The 24325-nt window shown below is 53.1% G+C and overlaps 7 protein-coding genes across 7 annotated transcripts; 4 read left to right on the top strand and 3 right to left on the bottom strand.

The window, feature by feature from the left end:
* Positions 1–329: 329 nt before the first annotated feature.
* J4E93_007913 (uncharacterized protein) lies at positions 330–2256 on the top strand (the record flags this gene model as incomplete). The annotated part of the gene is made up of 2 exons (XM_049345816.1): positions 330–575; positions 649–2256. 2 exons carry the CDS (start codon positions 330–332, stop codon positions 2254–2256), a joined length of 1854 nt encoding a protein of 617 aa, XP_049197343.1.
* Positions 2257–4006: 1750 nt separating this feature from the next.
* Positions 4007–5356, top strand: J4E93_007912 (uncharacterized protein; the record flags this gene model as incomplete). Its single annotated transcript, XM_049345815.1, has 1 exon — positions 4007–5356. The coding sequence occupies one exon, from the start codon at positions 4007–4009 to the stop codon at positions 5354–5356; it is 1350 nt and encodes a 449-aa protein (XP_049197342.1).
* Positions 5357–8638: 3282 nt separating this feature from the next.
* J4E93_007911 (uncharacterized protein) lies at positions 8639–9902 on the top strand (the record flags this gene model as incomplete). The annotated part of the gene is made up of 4 exons (XM_049345814.1): positions 8639–8852; positions 8903–8997; positions 9049–9230; positions 9278–9902. 4 exons carry the CDS (start codon positions 8639–8641, stop codon positions 9900–9902), a joined length of 1116 nt encoding a protein of 371 aa, XP_049197341.1.
* A 1744-nt stretch (positions 9903–11646) lies between these two features.
* J4E93_007910 (uncharacterized protein) lies at positions 11647–13267 on the top strand (the record flags this gene model as incomplete). Its single annotated transcript, XM_049345813.1, has 4 exons — positions 11647–11873; positions 11933–12200; positions 12260–12391; positions 12458–13267. The coding sequence occupies 4 exons, from the start codon at positions 11647–11649 to the stop codon at positions 13265–13267; spliced, it is 1437 nt and encodes a 478-aa protein (XP_049197340.1).
* A 2245-nt stretch (positions 13268–15512) lies between these two features.
* Positions 15513–16215, bottom strand: J4E93_007909 (uncharacterized protein; the record flags this gene model as incomplete). Its single annotated transcript, XM_049345812.1, has 2 exons — positions 15513–16008; positions 16211–16215. The coding sequence occupies 2 exons, from the start codon at positions 16213–16215 to the stop codon at positions 15513–15515; spliced, it is 501 nt and encodes a 166-aa protein (XP_049197339.1).
* Positions 16216–17792: 1577 nt separating this feature from the next.
* J4E93_007908 (uncharacterized protein) lies at positions 17793–19191 on the bottom strand (the record flags this gene model as incomplete). The annotated part of the gene is made up of 2 exons (XM_049345811.1): positions 17793–17918; positions 17968–19191. The coding sequence occupies 2 exons, from the start codon at positions 19189–19191 to the stop codon at positions 17793–17795; spliced, it is 1350 nt and encodes a 449-aa protein (XP_049197338.1).
* A 274-nt stretch (positions 19192–19465) lies between these two features.
* On the bottom strand, positions 19466–23777 carry J4E93_007907 (uncharacterized protein; the record flags this gene model as incomplete). The annotated part of the gene is made up of 2 exons (XM_049345810.1): positions 19466–19562; positions 19672–23777. The coding sequence occupies 2 exons, from the start codon at positions 23775–23777 to the stop codon at positions 19466–19468; spliced, it is 4203 nt and encodes a 1400-aa protein (XP_049197337.1).
* Positions 23778–24325: the final 548 nt, after the last annotated feature.

Here is a 24325-nt window from a genome sequence, read left to right as displayed (position 1 = left end):
CGCGGTCCTGCGCTCTGTCTTCTAGTATCAAGCAAAGAGGTGGATATTTTGCAAGTTCGCGACAAGATAGGCGCTCGGCATACCGTTGTGGACCCGCATACCCCGGCCCGCAGCCTTAGTGCCTCCCAATCATCGCTTGCCATCTCCCGAGGGAGCAGCCGCCCGTTGCGCGTTGAGTCGATGATGAGTCCAGATTAAAGGTCTTTCTCTTTCGAGAAGGTCCTCGATCCTATGGCGGGACAGTCGCTTAGACTTTCGCGTTGTACTGCGATGGTCGCACAGCGTCTCCCTTGTGCCACCATAAGCACACAGATTTACCAATCGACAGCATGCACATCGGTTGCGTTACATCTATCGATGCACTCTCCACGAGAGCGCCCGACTTCATCGTCATTGGCGGCGGTATCGGCGGGTTGGTGGTTGCCAATCGTCTGAGCGAGGATGCGGACAAGAGCGTGCTACTGATCGAAGCTGGCGCCAACCGGCAAGGAGACCCAAAGATCGACACTGTTGGTATGCTATCAACGCTTTATGGAGACCCTGACTACGATTGGGGCTTCATGTCTGAGCCTCAGGTGAGTCCAGCGGCACGATGCCATGTTGCCGTGAAAAAGAACATCGAACCCAACTGACAATCGGGCTTGTAAGACACACGTCAACGGTCGCCAGATCCCGCATCCCAGAGGAAAGGTTCTGGGGGGATCTTCAGCCATCAATTTTGGCGCAATCGTATATCCATCAAAGGCCAACTTTGAAGCCTGGAAAGCACTCGGCAATGAGGGTTGGGACGCCGCTGGCATCGCGCCATACTTTCGCAAGTTCAGTCGCTTCACACCACCGAGTGCGGAAACGAAAGAGCTCCTCAACATAGACTACATTAATGAGGAGCTGCATGGAAAAGACGGCCCTATTCCTGTAACGATTCCAGACGTGTATGGGCCATTCCAGGCCTCGTGGGCCAAGACCCTGGACAAGATGGGTTGGTGCAACACGGATGATCCTATTGAAGGCGAGAAGTTGGGTACATTCGCGTGCGGATTGTCTATCGATGCCGAGACGAAAACTCGCGGCTATGCAGCGTCAGCATACTACACCCCAGAAGTTGCGAAGAGACCAAAACTCGAGGTCTTGACGGAGGCATTCGTCGAAAAGATACTGACGAAGGCCTCTGACAACTCTGTAGAGGCAACGGGTGTGAGTGTGCGAACAAAGGATGGATCGAACCATGAGATCATAGCGAAGAACGAGGTCATCCTTTCCGCAGGAGCCATTCAATCACCGCAAATCCTTGAACTTTCCGGAATCGGCCAGAAAGAGCTTCTTAGCAAACATGGTATACCAGTAGTCCTCGATAGCCCTGGTGTGGGTGAGAACCTCCAAGACCACGCCATCTCTGCTCCTTCGTTCGAGATCGCCGACGACCAGTTCTCTGGAGACATCATGCGCGATCCGAATATCGTTCAAGCCGTACTCCAACAATACATGACCACCAAGACCGGCCCGCTCGTCGGTATCCCGATCAGCATGACCATGCTTCCGCTCGTCGACTCCGATGGTCGCATCAGCCACGAAGAGATTGCGAAATTGACAAAGGAATACATTAGCGACAAGGGACTGCCACTCTGGAAGAAGAAGCAGTACGAACAGCTCGAGAAGCAAATCCTAGGCCCCAAGGAAGCAGCAGGATACGCGATGATGCTGCCACTGCAGTTGAACATCTCTTCTGGTGCTACGCAGATGAACGCATTGCTTGCGCCAACTCACCCCAACAACTTCATCACAATAATGGCAGTCAACAACCATCCCTTTTCACGCGGCTTCTGCCACATCCGGTCAGCAGATCCGAAGGAAAAGCCCATTCTAGACCCCCAGTATCTTTCTCATCCGCTGGATCTAGAAATCCTCGCCCGGTATACGCAATACATTGAGACCATCGTCAAGACCGAGCCGTTTGCTTCTCTTCTCAAGCCAAGTGGAAGGTTGCCGGAGGGCAAAGAAGCTAAGGATTTGGATACGGCGAAGGAGATCGTCAAGGAGCGATTGTTGAGCACGTTTCATCCGACCGGTACATGTGCGATGATGCCGAGGGAACTGAATGGAGTCGTCGACAGCAGATTGAAGGTATACGGAACTAAGAATCTTAGGGTCGTCGACGCGTCGATCTTCCCGATGGAGACGTTGGGCAATATACAGGCGACGGTGTATGCTGTGGCGGAGAAGGCAGCCGACATCATCAAAGAGGACTGGAAGATGTGAGAGCGATATGCGAGTACATCTGTATGAAAACAACGAATCGATATCAGCCTGTTCTAGCACTATATTTCTATGCTTGCATAGCTCGAAAGTGGCGTCTGACTATTTTGTGAAGTCGCTAACTGTCCATTGGCTAGACTGCGCGCGTGTTCGGGACTCTAATTCCGTCAATAGGCTATTGTTGTTAAAAAAAGGTTGTTGGGGAATGTTGGTACTGACTTGCTCGACTTATTTGTTTTCAACTCTGCCTACCACGTCGACCAACCACGCTCAACCGCTTGCTGATACGGCTCGAGCGTGATGTTTTGTGTATCGCCGTTGGAAAGGTAATACATATCCTCCCCCGCATGCTGCGGGCCAACACCATATTCTTCACCCTTTTGAAACGCTCGTAGATCGACTCGATTTGGCGGAAGTACACCATCAACCGCACATTCTTCCATTACTTCCTCGGCCAATACATGAAGCTTTTCTTCAGGGAGAGGATCGAAGCTTATACCGCGTGCAGGCTGCTCGTCCGTGCACCAGTTGGCTCCTTGGTAGCTGTAGAGACGCCCTTGTAGCCAATCGCAATTTTCGTATTGTATGTAACTCGGTACGAAGCCAGGTAGACTACCGCTGGGAATGATGGATGTGTCATAGTGTATGATCTGGCTCGAATAGTCGCCTCTGTGGCGTTTCTCCTCGAGATAGTGGGCGACGCAGGCTTTGTCGCATTCTTCAACCGTTACACCAGGCATAGGCAGGAAATGTAACTCCAGTCGGTAGGGACATCCATATGCAAAATACGGGGTGTCTCGGACGAGAGCTTCGAGGAGTTCGACCGGCTGGACATTCCCTGGATTGACGTCTTGATGGGTGAAATAAACGTGGAAACTGTAGAGCGGTGGAAGCGGACATGTTTGTCTGCCTCTGAATACCATGAGCGCCTCTTTGCCAGCATGGTCGGTGAATGGAAGAACATGTATTTTGACACGATGTATGCGACCCATTTTCCCCAGCCCTCCGCTCATGGTCGCGCTGTTTTCGTATCTCTTTAGGATTGAGCGAGTTGTTGCAGGCTGAGGAGACTGATTCACGAACGGGATGGGAAAGCGCGTTGGTGCCTACCTGGTAGTCGCGGCGACGCCAGCGCACGTGCAGGACCAAGGCTAGCCGGATTCATCAGCCAAGCTAGCGGGAGGCATCTCAGGTTGTGTCTGATCACGTCTCGGTTGTACGTGAGTGTGTTCAGCTATGATGTGCGCGACCTTCCGCACTGTTTCAGTAGTTACGCAGTTTGCCTGTGGAGAGGATCCTTCTTGGTGGCTGGCTTTCGTCATGACTCCGCACGCACACGGAAGGAACTGCAGAGACTGCATCGAGACATGACTGATAGTGCCCTGTCTAGTCTGCGCGACGCCAGCGGGAGAATAGAGAGCTGGAACGCGTAAATATGAGGCACGATAGTTGTTTCCTGGAGGCCGTGATGGACGCGACGCGTCGATGCGAGTGAGGCCGGTGACGCGTTGGTCCGTGCTGACGGGCCAGCCGTGAAATCCCGTTGGCCAGCATCCCGAGGTCACGTGTCAACTGGAGCCTTGGCTTTGGGGAGCGGTCAACTTTTGGTTCGCAGCAAAAGCTCGAATATCGCAACAACGCATATAAGCCAGCAGTAGCACGCTTTCGTATCTGCTCTCGGTTTATCTAGACTACCGCAGTCTTACTTCTCCCACGACTCCATCCTTACATTAATTCTTCGCACCTCCAAGCCATGGCCGACGGTGAAAATCCCCTACTCATCGACGATATCAGTCAGGCTGACCCGAACAAATATCATCCGTCCGACGTTCTACTCTACAAGTGGTATACCGCCAAGCAAATAGCTGCCAGCCAAAACCGTTCAGCACTCCGTGCGTCAGCTGCTATGCGAGAGACCTCGGGTGAGGTACCACCCCGAGTGCCGTGGCCTCTTCCATTTCCTCGTCCGCGCGAGCAATTGGAGATTGGTGTCGAAGAGTGGAGAGAAGCAAGTCTGCGCATCATCGACCAGCGTATCGCACTCTACGACTCAAAGTCCTCCGGAAAGCGTTCCCCACTTGCGACCCCTCCGGCCACATCGGACAATAGGCATGGCCTCCCCCATCGCGCCTTAGGTATCCAGGAGCTACTTGAGCAGATACTTCGATACGCCACGCCAAGCACACAGTACGCTGCATGGAACGTTTCGAAAGGATGGAGAGATATGGTGAGATACATCCTGCAAACTCAATTCCGTATTCCATATCCGTGCGGACCTGTCGAGTATGGTGACGCTATTCAGCCTGACCTGAACTGGTTGCAACCATCCGACTCCGAGATCGCAGAGTTTCAGGAGATCGTGTTTCAACTACTGCAGAACTCATATTCCGGGAAGTTCCCCGACTCCTTCTTCACGGCACGGCTGTCGCATGCAGACAAGCTGCCACTGTCGACATTCGATGAATACGCCGCATTCTGTGAATGTGTTCTCCCAGTAGAGTCTACGGCAGCGCCTCTTTCTCGAGATGATGGACCTTGCTGGCAGGATCTAAGTCAATTCGAGGTAAACCCACACTTCACCGACCGGTTTGGGGATAGTCTGCAGCCGTTGGATGGTGGCTACGCTCTTACTATAACGCCTCACCTACAGCGACATCTGAGAGGTCAGGCATTGATGCCAGAGCTGAACGAGCTCGTTCACACCATGTTCCTTACGAATCCCCCATGTAAGGGCTTGGGCATATACGCCTTTGGTCCGGAGACGAGATTCAGAGACTTAGAACTACTTGAAAGAATCCACAACGTGGACGGCATTCGTATTGGAGACCTCTTGCCACGAATCCAGCAGCATCTCCCCGTGGCAATTGAGCGCTGGCGCTATAGAGCTCTCTCTATGCGCGAAGTCATTGCGGAAGAGTTGTGGATAGGAATGTCGTCTGACTCGGAGAAACTCTCAAAGTGGACTGAACCTGGCATTCCGCAACTCCTGTTCTTTCTCGAGTCAGCGGATCATAATGAATTTGATCCAACGTTCGCACAAGCCCTTTTTCAAACTCGCGATTCCTGGATCGAGCGCGAGGCACAGTGGAAACGACCTATCTGAAGTCTACGTTACCTTCGGACTTGTCAATCTTCGTCTTGGTTTAGATGTACACTGTAGCGCAACGGGTTTAATCCGTTCCTCTCATGAGATGTAGGCACGGCCAAGATGAGATTAGATGAACAAACCGATGCTGATGACGCGGCGAGTTCATCTTACATGACCTCGTAGTGCGATACCTCTCTATAGCCTCAGAAAAACAACCACAATATTACTCCCACGCTCCCTTCCTTTTAGTGACAAGATTAGCCACACCCACATTAGTCCTGCTTAGTCGTACACCCACCACACCATCCACCACACTATGCAGTTTATGTTTCCCTCGTGGCAGCCTCAGCCTACGTGTCTTATTTTCCTTTTCCGTTCGGCGTCCGCGCATCCGAACTCTTGGGGAAGGAAAACAAAGGAGAGAACCCGGAGTCCCCAATTTGACCCGCACGTCATCATGTGCGCGAGACGAGATTAGGATGGGAGGTTCAATTACCCGGCCGATCTGGTGTAGGGTGCTGGATCGGGAAGGGGGTGGTAAATGGAAGTCTAGCATCGCCTTCGCACGGACGCTAGAAGGGTGGAAGGGGTTGGTGATGGGGGAGTCGGAGTATGTACCCGCACTTTCGAAATGAGTAATCGGATGCGCAAAGGCCACGGTGGGTATCTTCCAAATAGAGCACTCAGGAGATATTCGCTGATGATTTCTGGCTACCCCTTTGGACCCAGTGTACCATCGCGACTAATCAGTCGGCAGATCGAAATAACCGCTGCACTGACGATATGGAGATACTAGAAAGAACTCTACGACAGCTTCCAGGCAACCAGCACCGTGCTCTCAACCCGGAATAACTACCGATGGATGACAACGTGATGAACCGTGAGTAATCGCGGGTACCTGTGCAAAGCATGACGAACGTGCTATCAGTGCTCGACTGCCGATGTAGTCGCCATGGGACATCGCTGATGAGTGTGGCTTCGTGATCGTCGGCGACATGGGTTGACCAGGGGAGGCGAGATGGCCTGGGAAGAGTCGAGACGTTCATCACATCGTATCGTGTAGTTATTCGCTGACATCTCGAAAGGATGTGACGAGTCAGCACACTGAAGGACGTGCAGACGCGCATACCCTTCCGCGTGGCACTTGCAAGGAAGAGCCAGAGCATGTCGAGCCGATATAGTTGCCGCCGTCTTCGGGGAATTTCCTAGGTGCTGGATTAAGTTGTAGCTACTTCACTACCAAGATTGCAGTGTGGATCGGATGCGATGGTCGTGACAATTATCGATCACCGTGGATATCATGACCACGCCTCTGGTCGTGATGCATTCCTATGGACTTGTAACGTCCTTGTTGAGAGCGATGACCCATGCTGAGGACGTTTGTAGGCTTCAACGGTGTGATGCTAGGGCCAATAGCTGGTCAATTGGAAGCCGTCCCGCAGTCGCATATCTAGCCGTTAGGACATGACTGGTTTTGTACTGCTCTGAATCAGTCCTGATATGGCGCAATCAAAACACACTTCCGAGGAGTCAACAACATGTTGAGCGACGAAAGGGGACATCGATCAGCTTGGACATGTCGTGGACGTCCAATCGTATGCTGTAGCCGGCACCAGACGGGAAAGGGAAGCTTTGTCACTTAGCCGCTGTGGTTAGCGAGTCTCTAATTCGAGGCCGTACCCCACAGCACTGGACCCACGCGGGTGCCGAGATAGGGACAGGAGCTGAGCCCGTGTTGTGGGAGTGGTTTTTGGTAGCCAATACTTGGGGAGCTGAGAAGTAAAACCGTTGCCAACGAGCGAGCACGGTGGCCTCTGTATACACGACGTCGTGTGTGCATGTCGGTAGATGAGATGCATGTGCATGCCTCCAGGGAGTGGAGCACAGCCGCGGAAGGATCATTAGTGTTTTGACGGTGGCAGTACGTAACGGCTGAGTATTCCCAAAGGCCAGGAATTGCTGGCGGGGAAGCGGCTTGGATAGAGTGATCTTTGCAAGGAAGAGGGATGAAGTCTTCACAGGACCGGGATCAGGTTTCTTGAGTGTGGAAGTCAATCGAGGCCTCGTACTTCCAACTCGAAGTTTCTGCGTGGCGCAATAGATGCCGTCGAGGCGCCCGCATAGGCGTCCCTAGTCTTAATGGGTCTCGTAATGTGGATCGCGTGAGTCTCGAAACAACAGCCATGTGTACCTGAGGGTAGGCTGGATCGGGGATACCGCTTACTGTGGCTCCTTTGATCAAAGACACAACGTGCTGACGACACACAGTGGGTAGGTGGTACCGAAGACGCGACGTCACCAAGACAACTAGACAGCGAGAAGACGTCGGCGAGTAGGTTAGGAGGAAAAAGACGGCGGGCGGAGTATTGCCAGCCACGAGAGAGCGGAGACAGCAACAGGCGCCGTCAATGTCCCGCATCCGCAGGGCATCGCGCAGAGCGAAGGCGGATCACACTTTGTCGTGATGCGGTGAGGTTATTCGTTGTTGAGATAGACGAGGCCGGGGGTGGCCCCTGCTGCTAGGCGGGCGATCCGACAGCGCTTCGCCACGACGGGCGAAATCTCAACGCTGGACCCTTCGATCTCTGCTCACGACACGCGACAATCGCGCGATGGTGGGAAAAGCAGCATTTCGGCTTGCCAGAATGCGGTAGTCTAGAGGACGCCGCTGGTCTCCCAAAGTATCGGCTCATATACGGGCCTCCAAATCAGGTTGTCCTGCGGCAAAACGTCCAGACGCCGGATTCGGTACTACTGCTCAGCTACCCCGGCTCCGGGACAGCGATTGGCCATGCGTGGAATGCGTCTCTACCCACTGATGAGCCGCAGCAACAACCTGCCTGAACCCAGTCACATTAACGCTCCACAGTCAGCTCCCGGCTACTGGTCACCCATCCACACTGGTCATTTGTACCAGCAAGTCACAGCGCGAGCTGAAGGGACTACCGACGTCGCTGGTACCTGGACCCCTGCGGGCGAAACCGACACCATTCCGTACCCGCAACGGAGCTCCCGTGGTGCACTGCCAATGGTGCTGCGCAGATGAGCATTCTGTACTCCAGCATACCATGCTTCCCAACGATGGCCAAGCCCCACTGGAATTCGAGCCTTTGTGCACGGCGCAGCTGGAGCATACGGGTGGAGATCTGGCTCGCCCTGAGTGAAGGTTATATTCCTGTCCATTCCCAGTCCCGTGCTCTTTGGACGCTGGTGACGCTCGTTCCTCAGTCTCATCCTACTATCGACTAACATCGATTAACAAACGTTCACGGCTTTCGAAACACATACGCCATCACCATGAGGTCTCCCCCACCCGAGGTCCTTGCGACATGGCCCAAGCCGAACTACGTCGACCCCGTCACGAGGGGCTCAGGCCTGATGATTGTCGAGTTGACATTATTACCCATCGCTATGATTGTGGTCTTCCTTCGATTATGGGTACGGATAGCATGGCTCAAGAAGAGCTGGTATGACGACTACCTCATGATCGTGGCAATGGTCTTCAGTATTGGTACGGAACCCGAATTTGTCATGACTTCCATCATCTAACCCCTTCTACAGGCACAACAGTAATCGTCATCATGGCATCCCAACTGTATGGTTGGGATCGCCACGTTTGGGACCTCAAGCCGCACGAGCTGATGGTCGGTAGACAGGTACGACAATGTGCAACCCGTGTCACCACACGCTGATATTGACGGCTTTAGGCTTCCATGGCAGGCCAAACACTATTCGTCCTGGCCTCTTCCACCGTCAAGATGTCTATCCTCATCTCGTATTTCCGCATCGCGCCAGAGAAGTCGCTCTTCCGCAAGCTCGTCTGGGCAACCTTTGCCCTCGTGTTCGCCGCCTTTGTTGTCTTCTTGGTCGCACTCTGGGTACAATGCATGTAAGTACATCCACGTGATCAACTTAATCCAGTACTGACAACCACAGCCCAATCTCCAGCTACTGGACACTGCAAGCCGACCACCGCGACTGCATCCCTGAAGGACCGCCACTGGTTGTGCAAAGTGTCCTCAACGTCGTGACCGACTTCATGATCTACGCGCTACCTATTCCCACGCTCTTCGGCCTCTCGTTACCGACCACCCAACGTATCGGTCTCGTCATTCTCTTCTCGGTCGGCGGTGTCATCGTTGTGGCTAGCAGCTTCCGCGCCTACTGGGTCCACTACACACTCTTCGAAACATACGATGCCACGTGGGAGGGATACCAGATTTGGGTCTGGACTGCCATTGAAACAAACGTCGGTGTCATCTGCGGGTGCATTCCAGCGCTCAAGCCTCTTCTCTTCCCGCACCGGGCAAGACAGCAAGGGTCCAAGTACGGAAACAACTCGCAAAACAGCAGAAGGAAGGAGAAAATCACGCCTGTCCTTGACCAAGTCGAGATGGACACGCGGAAGCTCACGGGCGACGATGAGACGCGGCCCGGGACCGCCATCACCCCGGTCCACTTCCGTGCGCCCTCGGAACGACCGATGAGTGGCGATACCGACGATACCGATAAGAGCCGGTTCGATATCGATATAGAGCAGCAAAAAAGCTTCATGTACTGATCGCGAGGCGCAGTACTTTTCACCTTACTTAGTTTAATATGCGCATCCGTTCAGCGAGCGATGTTTCAGCTTTCTGTAGGCAGCAGACCCACAAACAGCCTCTTCTCTTCAACTCACCTCACTACATCTCTTTCCTTCCTCTTTTCTCTTGTCAATACCCGTCGGATACGACAGCTGGGCGGTTTCTTCAAATTTAGCGAGTTCAGGCTCTTAGTAGCAGCTTCTTCTTCTCGTCGCCTAAAAGACATCGAGCACAATAGCGAATCATACGATCACTACTTTCTCTTGGCTGTCGCTTCTTTTATGTTTGGCCTCTGATTCGTTCGGTGTCGACGTGTTCTCGCGACGCGCAACAACCATGCCGCAACTTCTTTTTTCGTCTCGCGAAGACTGCGCCACCGGTTGAAACTGAAGGTGTGCTCACTGTCGCATTGCTTTGCCCCAGTCGTGCCGAAGCGAAGCAAACTATTCAGAGGTCGTCGACTGCTTTATTTCGGGCAATTGAGATTTCACGGAAAGATACTGCCGAAGCGGTCATCATGCGGTGAGATCATTAAATCGGGGGCTGGTTCGTCATGCCGTGTGCATTGAACATCGTCGAAATGAACAGACAGGTTGGTGGTGTGGAAGAGTTGGAGCATGGTGCGACGGCAGAACTTTGCTTTTCTTCTATCCCAGCTGGACCCTGAGTTTGTCGCTTCAACCTCGCGAATTGGGCTGGCGGTCGGTCTGTGCAGCGAGCATGTCGTCATTCTGCCAACTTACCTCTGTTCTACGCAACCTTCCATCGCAGCTGCAATTTCCATCCAGTGGAGGCTTGAACATGTTTCCGCCCACGGCTGGACGGTGAGTTGTCAGGCTCGCGGAAAGGCCAACGCAGCGATGTTCCGGCACGGGATGACGTCTACGCCGCAATGTATACGGGCATACGGCGCAACGGACGTCAGATACCGAATCATGACCTTGTCGCAATGTCGCAATGTCGCAATGCCGGAAATGGTGTCTCATACAACGAGCGCATTTGCGATATTGTCGGGCATAGGAGCTTTTTCAAGAGTCAGGAACCACTCCCGAGTATTTGGGCGGCTGGGCCTCAAACGGTGGCTTGGAGGCTAGCGACAGGGCTGAAGGCCAAACCTCGGCACCAATCCACTGGCACCAGCGACAGGCTGCATACAGCTGCAGCATGATGTCTGCAGACAGCTGTTCACCGCTTCTAGCGCCTGCGGTGTGAATTTAGCGATTGCGAACATGCGACGCATCATGGAGGCACAACTCAGCGGCAATTGAAGCTGTGAATAGCAGCAGCGCTTTCATCGCTGGCGGTTACCTGGACTACAGATATGCCAGGGGTAAAGATTAATAAAAAATCAACGCTCCGGTAGCAGACCCTCGTCTCAAACGTCACAGCGGCGCTCAGTGCTCCGCCGCACGACCGTTGCCGTTCAAACTTACCTCATTGATGCCTCTTTAGGCCTGATGAGGCTTGCGAATCGCCCATCTGGCTTCGAGAAAGCATGCTAGCCTGGCCCCTTCCCGTTTAATGCCAACGCACCGTGCAGCGCCTGCCCCAGCTATGCCTTCCTTCACCTGTACAAACGATGTGAAAAGTGCCCAAAGGCACGCAGGGACCTGCAATCGCGTCGCTTGCTATTATAAGCAGTAGGTACCTCATCCCTTCCCTAAAGCATTCGCTGTCCCCATTGTTCTCTCTACCACAATTCACATTCAACAACCCACCAACATGTGGTCGTCGCTAGTGCTACCATTGATCGCTCTTTCCTCGCTCACCGTCACAGCTCTCCCCAAAGGTCAACGATGCAATTGTGAGGAACACCCGGTATGCATCATTGGCGCGGGTCCTGCCGGCCTAGCTGCTGCCGGCCGGTTAGAAGAGAAGGGCATCAAGGCAGTCATGTTCGACCGTCAAGATGAAGTTGGTGGTAAATGCCAGGCTTGGTATGATGACCAGTAAGTGTTACACAGCGTCCGCCTCCAAGCGCATTAGGCGCGGCTGACCACCCTTCCAGAGGCATCTTCCACCCACTCGGCGCCGCCTTCCTCTCCAATGCGTCGTACCCGAACACCATCGACATCCTCAACCAGACCAATGTCTCAATCGAGCCGTTTGCGCTTGCCGGCGCGCGCGAAATGTACCGCTACAATTACACCAACGGCGACATCATGGTCAACCCCGCCCTGACCCCACAATTCACCGCGCAGGTATCTGCAGAAATTCCGAGGTACATCCAGCTGTGGACGCAGCGCTTCCGACCGATTAGTGTCGTGAACTATAAGGTACGACACCCGTTGTGGTGCGCCGTTGCACAAACCCGGGTAGGCTAATGCAGGAACAGAATGGTGTACCAGACGAATTCACCGTATCCGGCGCAGAATGGTTCCGCCAGAACAACTTTACTGCGCTGCCAATTCTGCTCGTAAACCCCGTTGCGCTCTACGGTTATGGCGATATCAACATTGTCCCAGCAGTACGTCATCATTCTCCAGAAAATTCTTGCAGGGATCGCGCATGCAGGACGCTAACGTGTGATTAGCTGTACATACTGCAGTACTTCACCCCGGATATCCTCACGGCCTTTATCGGCTTACACAGCGTGTACTACATGGACTTCCACAAGATGTTCGTCGAGTACGCCAAGAATCAGCTGTGCAAGACGCCCATTCACACTTCTTCCGAAGTTCGTTGCGTCGACCGGTCCGGCGACCACCCTATCGTGTCTTACACTACACCTATGAAGAACGGCAGCTACGTCTCCTGGGAGAAGCAAGAGTGCTCATCCGTCATCTTCGCATTCCCGCCAAGCATCGAGAACCTCGAGCGCGTAGGTGTAGACATGACAGAGCAGGAGCACGACACCTTCAACAACATCACGACGCACCAATACTACTCTTCCGCCGTAGAGCTCGAACTCCCCTTTGGCGTCTCCTACATCGCCAACAGCACCGACGAGACAGTTCCGCCACCGAACGACGGGGAGCCCGTAGCCGTCCTCCACCTAAGCAAGGAATCCAATGTCTCCGTAGCCTGGTCCTGGGGCCCATACGACTTCCAAACCGAAGCCGCAGCCGAGAACCTCCTTATCGACAGTTTATCCAAGGTCAACAAGGACCCGCGCAATGCCACGGAGCCATCGCAGCCCTTCTGCGAAGACGACGTCAAGGCTTTCAAGAAGTGGGATTACTTCCCGCATTTTGAGGGTGACGCGCTGTCCAACGGCGCCTACGCCAAGCTTAACAAGCTGCAGGGCCAGAAGAAGACGTACTACGCGAGTGGACTCAGCGGCATGGAAATTGTCGAGTGGGCCATTCGCGGTGGACGTGACGTTGTCGACACGTACTTCTAAGCGTTTTTCACGAATTTCCTTGATTGCTCGATTACGACATTGTTGCACGGTATTCGGATGAAATGCCGTGCTGAACTGGACCTCTGACCGTTTGCGACATCTGCGCGTATATACCTGGTGGATACTTATTTGTTCGTCTTATTGTTTATCGTTTATTGTTTCCCGCTGTTCGGACGATGATATTACGGCTGGATTTCTGTTCTGTCTTTCCCGCGCGCTTTAGATGATGATACCTACACGCCTTCGATGAGCGTCATGATCAGTTGTTCCTGGAGGGTTCTGCGATATGATTGCGGATGGGAGGGACTTTACGATTATGACCTGCATATGCCCCTGCGGAGGGGGCTCTTTAATGGTAATTACGAGTTTCATTCTGGTTTAGAAAGAGATGGAGATCGGAATTTCTATATTTAGTAGGATTAGATATGTAGATATTTGAACTTGGACTAAATTATATCTCTCACCACAATCTTGGCTCCCTACATTCTCTTACCTTATCTCCAAGACTCCACGGATCCTTACAGTACAGCTTCACATCAACAAAAAAAAAGAAAGAGCTGGACTCGCGACGATTCGAACGTCGATCTCCTACTCCACCATGAGCCTCTTGTTGGATCCCCCCCGGGCCCAACAAGAGGCTCCATACCAGAGGCATGGGGCCATCAAGAATACTCAAGAAGGCCTCTTCGACGGCGAAACGTATGGTGTAGGCGCTCTACCGTTGAGCTACGTGTCCTTGAGTGGTGATTGTTGGAGACTTGACGATCAACATAATACGTGTAGTAGTATATAGAGCAATGACCTTAGCACATGGTTATCATCTCACCTGAAGACATATCGTAGAAGTCTATACCTAAAAAGAAACTAACTTTATCGTAGTAAGGCTACGCAAGAAGACATGCTAGCATTAACAGACAGAAGCCATGCAAAAAGAGAGGCTACATAATCCACAGCCACGCAAAAGGAAAGAGAGAGGGCTTTGTAGACATGGTGTGAGTCGAACACACGATCTCTTACAGTCTCGATCTAACAGGTCCCTCCGTGTATCAGAGCCCTCGTTTGCATGCAACGAGGTCAACCCGGGTTGCTCAAAGACTCGATGTACCAGAGGTCACCTGTCGGAGTGACTAAGATGTAAGTGCCTTATCATTGGGCCACACGTCCTGAAAAACTTTGCCTCGATGGAGTAAAGATGAACTTGGATGGTACAGATCGAAGGAGCGAGGGACTGAGTGACTAGGTAAAAGCAATGACTGGCGGTAACTGAGTGAGGAGAAGGATTGGACGTTGATTGTAGTATATGGTTGAAGATCAAGACAAACAAAGGTCCTGACTCACGTATAAGTCAAGGACCGTCCAGTGTGCGATGCATCTTGGTCTTGTCTGTAGTACCGGGTCTGATGCAATCAGTGCGACTGGCACCACTATCAATCTCTGGATATGCGGAGATCTCGCAGATTACACATGTTTCAAAATTCCGGAATCCCGTCACCACCATCGAGCAAGAACAAGACTTCCGGCCGCTCCATCTGTCACTGCTATAGAACCATGCGTTGAGAGCAGGATATGCGTAGCAGCTTCCAAGCCCATCGCAAACCAAGTGTAACGCACGAGAACCGGCCACAACGGACGTCAGTCTTTAGGCCTCGTGTACTCTCAACACATCGTTCTATTTTCGTAACAAGCTGACGTCGATTCTGTCAGTGCCAACTGTGGGTCAGTGTAGGGAAACGGCGTGGGTCTAGGTTCAGCCCAACACGAGGAAGACGCGTGTTGCTTACAAGCCCCCTCCCCTCACGGACGTGCTCGAACGTTATATAACTAGACCGTTTCACCTTGAACGTCTCATCACCCTCAGGCATACATTGGGCTGGGTCTTTCCCATCTTTCTGCGTCGACTGATTAAATATTAAGCTACTACGGATTACTATCTACCCACCATCCATCATCCGGCAACATCCACGTCCTTGGATCCACCAAACCAGACAACTACAACAATCCCAGCCGGAAAGCTACCCATCGCATAAAGATGCATCAATCCACCCTGTCTTTCCTCCCTCCCCTCGTCAAGCACCAAAAAAGTCAAAAAGGTATATTGCGAATCATTTTCCCCAAGAAAGGATAAGAGCATCGCGTCGTAAAGAAACGTTAGAGTGAAGAAAGGAGCAACCAGCCGCTACCCGTACTCAGCGGACCAGTGCTACGAAGGTACAGTAGCAAAGTTCATAGACACGCCAAGGTATGTCTACAAAGTGAGCATGGCAAGCATAACCACAGCGCCGAGACCAGCGCCGACGGACATCTTGGAAGCTGCACCCTCGAAAGGTGGGGTCTCTGGGGAGGGCGAAGCACTGCCGCTGGGGCTCAGTGAGACGGTGACGCTGCCGGTGGCGCTCATGGTAGGCATGGCCATGGTGCTGTTGCTTCCAGTGGGGTAAGGGGTAACCATGGCGGAGCTGGATGTCTCAACAACACTGCTGCTCTTCGCGACGTACGCGCTCGACGACGATGATGGGGTAGGAGTGGGGGTAGGTGTCGGTGTGACCATGGCCGGGTAGATCTCGGGCAGCAGGCTCTGAACGTCGGTAGGAAGCGCCTGGTACCAGGCAGGTGTGTTGCCAGCAGCGAGCGAGGAAGCCATCTCAGCGGCGAAAGCAGACGCTGAGGCGACTGCGTACGCGACTTGATCAGAAGGGATCGCCTGCGCGAGCTCCATGAGGACGGACGACTGGACTTCGGGCCTACGTCACCAGCATGTTAGCATGGATCTACATTGTAGTCATGATGATTATCGCGGGTAAGCCGTGTGGTAGTCGCGTCGCGTTTGCGGGTGAGGCAGCAACCGCAGATGAACAGGTGTGGAGAATGGGGTAAACTTACGCAACACCCTGAGCGGTCACACCCATAGCAAGCGCACCCAACGCCAACGTGATAGTGTTGTACTTCATCTTGATAGTCTTGTCTCGTGTTGAATGATCGTAATTACAGCGAGTGTGTTTAGGGCTTCGTATGACGTGTTGGACAGCAACGGACCGACAGACGTTGAGTTTAATAAGAGAGTGTGGAGAAAGTCTGCTTGAGGATGACGACGCGTTGAACAGACAGTCTGACTGACAGTAAAAAACTGCAGGGAGCAAAAAAGTGTAATGAGCGTAAAGGTTTGCGGTACGAAGAGAGAGCGAGAGATGAGAAGGGAGGATCCCCGGCTGTATTTGAAACTACGGGCACAGGGCTCACGCGCTCCCTTCACGATAGGTTTGCTCGCCTGTGTGTTTCCTTTGGGGGGAGGGGGCGTGGGAAAGCGGCTAACGGATGGGGAAAAAATAAGATTACTACACCAATCTTGTGACGGGGCCTGAGGCGGGCGACGCAGAATGGTAATTGGAATGGGGATATTGGCAGCGCAAGCGAAAGTGATTCGCTGATCGCGGTAACTCCTTTATGCTGTGCTGCTTCTGTTTGGTTGGGGCCCTCCAGTTTTCTTGCGACGTTTGACAGTTTGACGGTTTCTTTTCTTTTGCAAGCACCCCGTTTGTTCGCCCGCTGGATGGCCATGACAACTCCAAACACGACGAGATCGTGATCACGCGATGGAGTCGCCGGCGTGCGATGGCGGTTGGCGGCGCTCAGGGCAAGGTGTCTCATCTCCTGGAAGCGCGGAGAAGCTTCTGAGCAGGCCAATCAGAGCGGGCAACGACGTCGCTAGTGGAAGGGTCAAATTTCCACTTTTTAAGCATGGCAGGGGTTTGCGCTGCCGTCTCCAGGGCAGCCCACATGGCCTCAATTCGTGTGCTGCAGGGACGGATGAGGTGCATATCGTGTTCTTCGCAGCCTCGTTTTGTCGCGTGCATGGCTGGTGATGCGTCGCGAATGCGCCTATGTCGTGTAGCACTGAGGTGCTCTTCCAGGTACGGCGTCTATGGAATATCGCCAATCCCATATGTTCGTCGCGATATGCCAAGGGAGGATTGCCAACCTGAAAACTGACAAGCGACACTGCACATCGCAATTAGTCGCCGGCAATTCGGCACTACTGCCCAGATAGCAGAACACCAAGCGCCGTTTTCCCAGCTGCCGTCAAGACATCGTGAACTTGGCCATCGCATTGATCTGCAAACAGTATTTCGTTTATAAACGGAGCGCATTTTCTTTTGGTGCTTTCACCGTCAAATAACGGCTGACGGCTATCTGCACAAGTGCTCGTCCACGGCGCAGGCCTGGTTTTGGAAGTCGACGAGAACCATTGTCAGTCAGGGTCAAAGATAAAGCGTGGGTCTCGCTATCTCACCCTATTACGTTACGTACTATCATTTCACTCACAACGCGATTCACGAACAACATCTGCAACGATAGTACGATTCAAAGCAGTGCTGATGCATTGTGATAGCGTATACAGGTACATCGCAAGAGCTTGGGCGAAGATAATCGAGATCTACGGCACTCATCTACCGACAGAACAATTTAGGTGAGGCTAGAACGATGCACATAGCTTCGCAATATCACCGAAGCGCCAATCCATCTTTCCTCAATCCTCCATCTCCCTGGCGCGTGATACTCCAGCGACGGCAGTATGGTTCTGGCCACCGACGGGCTGACCACATTCCGGACAGCGCGCTTGCTGCATGGGCATACCGCATTCTCCGATGGCGAACTGCGTTGTGTTAGGTTATGACATGTGAAATCGAGCAGGAGAAACTTACTGGATGGCCGTTGACACACTTGTACCAATGTCCAGAGTGAGTCGCGATACCGCCACGTCCGCTGACCATGGCCTTCTTGATAGACTCTAGTTCTTCCTTGGACACTGCCTCGTAGACATCCTTGCTGAGCATCTTCGATGCAGCGACGACAGCTTGTCGCAAGTTGTCCCGTCCACTGAAGGAACTCTCGCAAAGCTTGTCCGCCTTCGTCAACAGATCTTTGGCGGTGTTGCGGTAGTTCATAGCCTTCGACCGATCGTTGTTCTGACCAGACTGGGCACTACCGAAGAACTGGGCGATTCGGGCGTAGTGCAGTGTAGCCTCAACCGCAAGTTTAGGCAGACTCTCACGTATGCAGTCATCAATGAGCCTCTTCGCGTCTTTGAGGAATTGATCCGTCTTGGCGACGGGTGAACCACTGGGAAATTTGAGAGGCAAGGTACTCTGGAAATGCTTCTGATCCACAGTACGCATGATCTCGAAGTTCTCCTCTAGCACTAAGCAGCGTACCTTGATTTCGAGCAGGAGACCGCCGAGGGTGATGCGTTGATCCCGATCCCGTTGGGCAGATTTTTCGGAAGAGTCAATTGTCAACCTTGCGAGCTCAACATCCAGTGGTTCACTTCGCGCCATACTATTCACGGTCGCCTGGTGCAGCTTGTACGTTGGTTGGTGTCGGATATCCATCCTACGCTGAAACGCCTTAACTGCGTTTAGTAGATTGGTAGTATCCTTTGCGCGATTATTAATCTCGTCGTTGATGGACTGCATGGTGAACTCGTGAGCTTCCTGACCGCGGAGCTGAACTGGCTTATCGGGAACAACCGACATGCGCGACTTTTCGAGGTCCTTCCTGACTTCCATGAGCTGGCCTTCTAGTTGCTGCAAGTCTTGTTGACCGTTGACGATGAAGCGCTTGGACATCTCATCGATGACAGCTCGGTTGATGAGCCGGTTGTAGCGCTGGGTAATATACTGCTTGACAGGCTCTCGACACTTGGGGCATTTTGGAATCGATGCGGACAGCTCGGCGTCCTCAATCAGTCCGGTAAAGGCGCCCGTCTTCGTATCGACGCTATACACGTCTTTGAGGCCGACGACTCCATCCAGAGTTTCGGTGGTGAAGAAGTGACCGCAACCGAGAACGACTATGGGCGATTGATCCAGGTCGATTTTAGCATAACGAGACCCCATGATCAAGTCTGGCTCTTCCTCCGGCTTCATGCCACACTCTTGACAATACTCGACCGGGCATACTTCCCCACAAATGCTCGGACACTGATGACCGCACGGGAGAAGCTTGGTGCATCGCTCGTCGCATGGTAAGCGGCTACACGGGGCCGAGCAAGGCATTTTGCAATCGCCTTGATGCTCGCAGGACCATGCACAAGGCTCAACGCACGGAGCACAGGGCTCGTGGCACCTCTGTGGACACTTGGTATGTTTGCAACGTACCTGAATGAGATTAGAGAAGTGTCACAAAATCGATAGGTATCACTTACTTCGCAAGGCGCTTGACAAAGACCGCAATCCGTACCATCGTGACATCGGCGATTACAGTCGTGATTGCAAGTCCCATGCTTTCTACCACAGGTCTTCCTGCAAGTAGCGTGCTTCACCACCGGCTGATCGTACATATCCTTGGTATTGCACTGAGCGCAGGTTCCGGGGCATGGATGACCACACGATAGAGGTGTGTTGCACAGTGTAGGGCACTTGAAGTCTTTCTTGGAGACATCTACCGAGCACTTCAAGACTACATCGTGTTCGCAGCCAGGTACACGCTTCGAGATCTTGACGTCGCAGGGTATGCTGGTAGGATTCTGGGTGAGATGACAGGCGACGCCGTGCTTGACATGACCACATGGAAGCTGTACGTGGTCCATCAATATCATACACTTCCCACAAGGCTCTCCACATGTAGCCTTCTGGCATGCATGGTCGCAGGGCTGATGCCGGCGCTGACACGGCTGCTCGCAAAGGAAAACCTCATGCATGGCTTCCGAGTGACATCGGGCCCCACATTGATGGCCGCAGTCGAGACGGTCGGCGCATGCTTCCCTACAACCACCTTCAGGGCTCAACTTGTGAAAGTCGTCAGGCTGCTGTACTTGGGCGTCGGTATCAGGGTGTCGAGGGCAACGCAAAGCCAGAGCTTTCCCAACTGATTCGGTCGCACGTAGCATCCCGATGACTTTCTGCCACATGTCGACGCTAGAGTAGGTGTCTGCATTACCTATGAGGTACATGCCATGTTGAGCGCGACTCAGCAAAACGTTGATACGGTTTGTCGTTTTGAGAAAGCCGACGTTCTGTCTATCGTTGCTTCGCACAAGAGACACAATGATGATCTTCGCCTCTTCTCCTTGGAAATTATCGACCGTCGCAACCCTCAATAGTTCCGACAATTGTTTCTTCTCCAGCGGCTTGCCCTGGTAACTCTCGTGAGCGGGTACTGCGGTCTTTGCTGTATCGTTGTCTTCTACAGCGAAACCGTCCCTCTCAAGCGCTTCTCGATCTCGATCACTGAGGCAGATCTCAAAATCGCTGCTCATCGCGGCGCGGAGTTTCTGAAGCTGGCCAGTGTATGGGGTTAAGACTGCGATGTCATCGGGCTTGTACACACCCTGCCGAACGATATGCCGGACCATGACATGCACCATCTTGACTTCCCACAAGTTGGACTTGGACTTCGTATCATGTGTATCTGCACCCTTCTCGTTTTCGAAGTTGGTGTGGTCGAGCCAGAAGACATTGCGGCGCATACCAACAACATCCGGCAGCTCGATGGTAGACGGATGGTCCTTGAGCTTATCGTAGATGGTTTCGCGAATCAGCGTAGAGATTTGCGGGCGCATTCGACGCTGTACATTCAGTTGAGCAACAGGCATCAGAGGCCGCCCGGGCTCACCGATCGAGAGTCGCTCGAACTGACTCCTATCGAGCGCGTGAAGCTTTCCTCGCTCGCTCTCGAGCGATAAGTCGCGGAAGTTGCTGACAGAGGGCCGAAGCTGCTCGTGATCACCAATCTGGATGAGATGCTCAACATCGGGAAGCATCGCCGAGATCATGTGACTCTCCATGACCTCACCGGCTTCCTCGCAGATGATCACCTTACACTTCACCTGCTGGAGAACCGAGATACGTTTCGCCAAGCCGGACGTGGTAACCCCAATGACTTCAGCCTCTTCTAGCAGTCGTCGGTTCAACTCCTCATGGATATTGCTCAATTGTCGTTGAGTCTTGGCTGCACTATTGACGATTTCGAAGAGCTCGCTGACCTTGTTTCCTTGAGCTTGCGATACCCAGGAGGCGACAAGTGCGCTTCTCTCAAGCATTGACAAAGAGAACACGCTTGCAGTCGCCCGCTGGATTATCTGCTGTAACTCGCTTTGAGTTAATGAGGTTTGGCCATATGCCTCAGTACCGGCGATCCATACATCGAATGGGTGGCGGCCGGCTGTCTTGAAGCCTTCGTCATCGACAGAACGGAACTGATTGTAGATCTTCGGATATTCTTCGTGGATATGGCCTTTGAGCTTATGCCAGTCCGGACGCTTCGACAAGCCATGAAGACCACCAAAGAGCATCTTGGCCTCCTTCTCATTCCGATCTAGATCCTGATAGTTCATCGCCGCCATATACTTCTCTGACTTGGTCTTCGTCTCCAATTCGCCGACGGTGCGCAGGTTGTGGTTGAGAAGCTTCTTGGACTTGCTCATGCCGCCAACCCGGATGAGCTTGTGGACGCCGATATCGATTAGGTGTTCGAGGAACTGATCCAAGGCGTGGTTAGTGTAACACACGATGAGTATAGGACCGAGATCGCTGTTCTCCTTGATCCCCAGCAGTATCCGCATGATCTGTAGGCCCAAAAAGCTTTTTCCCGTTCCTGGAGGTCCTTGGATGAAGGCGAACTCTCGGGTTAGCGCAGCAATGAGCGCGCGACACTGTCCACGGTCAAGTTGCGTTTTGGCCTCCAGCTTATCGAGTAACGCCTGGTCGTCACATGATGATGTTGGTTCGATAGAAAAAGAGTCTTCTTTGTTGCCATCTTTCAGGAGAGCAGTCACGGGGAACTTGAAGCCAGGCGCGCGCGCGTATAGAGGTGGAGGAATTTCGTGAGTCCTAGTCGTTGAAGGACGGTCAATGTATTTGTCTGGGACGATCCACTGCTGAAACGGTAGACGATTCAGTCGCTGCATCGCCTGTAGGCTTTCCAAAGTGGGTGAAAAGGTCGCCGGCATGACCTTCGGGAACTCTAGCAGAATACCACGGGCTGCTCCGATGTTGGCTTGCATGAGCATCTTGACCGTTGCTCGATCTTGAGTTACCAGACTTGCCGTCACGTAGGCCAATTGGTTGTGGTGTGTCAAGCTATACTCCTTTGTCGGATCGGTATCCTTATTCGAGACAGTAAGGAAGACATGTTGAACGACAGTGTCCTGGATCCATATGAAAGACAAAAGCGACCCTTCGTCGAATCGTCTGGACTCCTCCCACCAATTCACCTTCTGGGCAACACTCCTCTTACGGACTGTCGCAGGCTGGAGGAACTCCATTTGAGCTTGTAATCCCACCCGCTTATCGAGCGCGACGTAGCTAACACGTGAGTTGGTGTACTGATTGGCGCGTATATCTCCTATGTTGAGATTGGGGTGGAGCAAAGTGTTGGCGTCTTGCGATACAGCATGCATGATTCCAGCCAATGACCCCTTCAGCTCACCGAAGATATCGTGGCGCAAGAGGCGGAAGTAAGTATCAATGTGGCGTTGCACGCGATCCTCAAGGAAGTGTGGCTGGTCAGGATCGGTATAGGGCAAGAATTCCTTCGCATCGCTTATGATCTCATCCCGGGTCGGGAAGATTACCATGTCGCCAATGTCCTTTTTGTCGTTGTCAAACCGATCTGAGGGCACTACAAGGTCTCTCGGGTAGAACGACGCGGGGCCGTCAACATTGTTGTCGTCTCCAACCCCATTTTCACCAGTGGGATCGGCGAGGAGACCGTGCGCTCTAGCTACCAGGGCTCGAATGTCATTGAGGCGAATGCTTGTCCGTGTTGAGGTATCTGGCGATACCAAGTCTTTGTAGAGGTCGCTTACAGCCTGGATGGAGTCCGCCAGCGGTATGATCTCATCGTTGAACCGGGCTCTACGCTCACGTCTCAATAGCTCGAAGAGAGCCGTCGCCATGGCGAGAAGCGTCGTCTTGTGGTCCTTGGTAGATGCCGAAGAAGATGTCCGAGCTGCCACCAGAGCCTTGCAAACCCGCTGGAGATATGAGACTGCAGTCCGCCCACCGACACCACCGAAGAGGTTGTAGATGGAACCGACGTGGGTGTCAACCGCGAGACATCGAAGGAGTGAGGAATGCGTGAGCGTAAGCAGGAAATGGCGGGCGTTGCTGAGGAAGGTGTCGTAGTCCGAGCCGATAACCTTTGAGTTCAGAATGGCGAGGATATGACGATGACCACTCTCATCATCCGAATCGTCGTTGAGGTCTTGGGGGAGCTGCTGTCGCCAGTCTCGGTCTCCAGCTTCGAGTATGCAAAAAGCACCCTCCCAGAGGCGTCGCATGGTCGTTGGATCAGTTTCTGCCTCACCAAGGCGGCGCTTCCATGAGCTATAGGACTTTCGTGCCGCTCTTTGCTCATCCGTCTCTTTGGCCCTCGCGGGCTTGGAATCCTTTGTGTTACGATCGTGCCTGCCTTGGGTAGAACCACCACGTCCACGACCGCGATCTCCGCCTCTGCCACCTCTTCCGCCACGGCCACCTCGTGGATTGCGTCCGCCGCCGCGTCCGGACATCGTGAGCTAGTTCAGGCGTAGGGTTTAGCAAGATCTGCGAGAAGATGCGTCGCTGTAGAGATTGTGTTGGTAATAGTCTCCGTTGGGAAGGAGCAACTGTATCTTTTGTGCGGACGCTAGCCGTCGGGAAAACCCTGCACGGTGTGGTGAGAGGTGAGAGTGAGATGTCAAGCGGTGAAAAAGCGGGCGAGATAATACCGCGAGTGCCGTATCCATCAGCAAACATTCGTGCATAAGAATCTGGAGGTCTGCATTAGTCACTTTCAGCACTGCAACAAGGCGCGTCAGGATATGGTGAGAGGTGAAAGGGAAGCATCCGAAAGAGGGCCGGCGGGCGTCGATACGGTGACAGCGAGCAGCGTCGGCGACCTCGCATATCTGAGCTCTACTGTCAGTTGAAGAGATAAAATCTCTTAATAGGGTCCCGGTCGGGGGTACAGAAGTGCTGAAACTGACTGATGCAGGTGCCCGCCGATACGCTCAGGCCTATGCACGCCTGTTTGCTAGTGTCTCAGAAATAACGAGAAGGACAACAACTCCTGAGCATT

Source organism: Alternaria ventricosa (genome assembly GCF_023758065.1).
Source record: "Alternaria ventricosa strain BMP 2768 chromosome Unknown scaffold_14, whole genome shotgun sequence".
NCBI lineage: Eukaryota > Fungi > Ascomycota > Dothideomycetes > Pleosporales > Pleosporaceae > Alternaria > Alternaria ventricosa.
The sequence above is the reverse complement of the archived record's forward strand: the minus strand, read 5'-3'. Positions and strand labels throughout refer to the sequence as shown.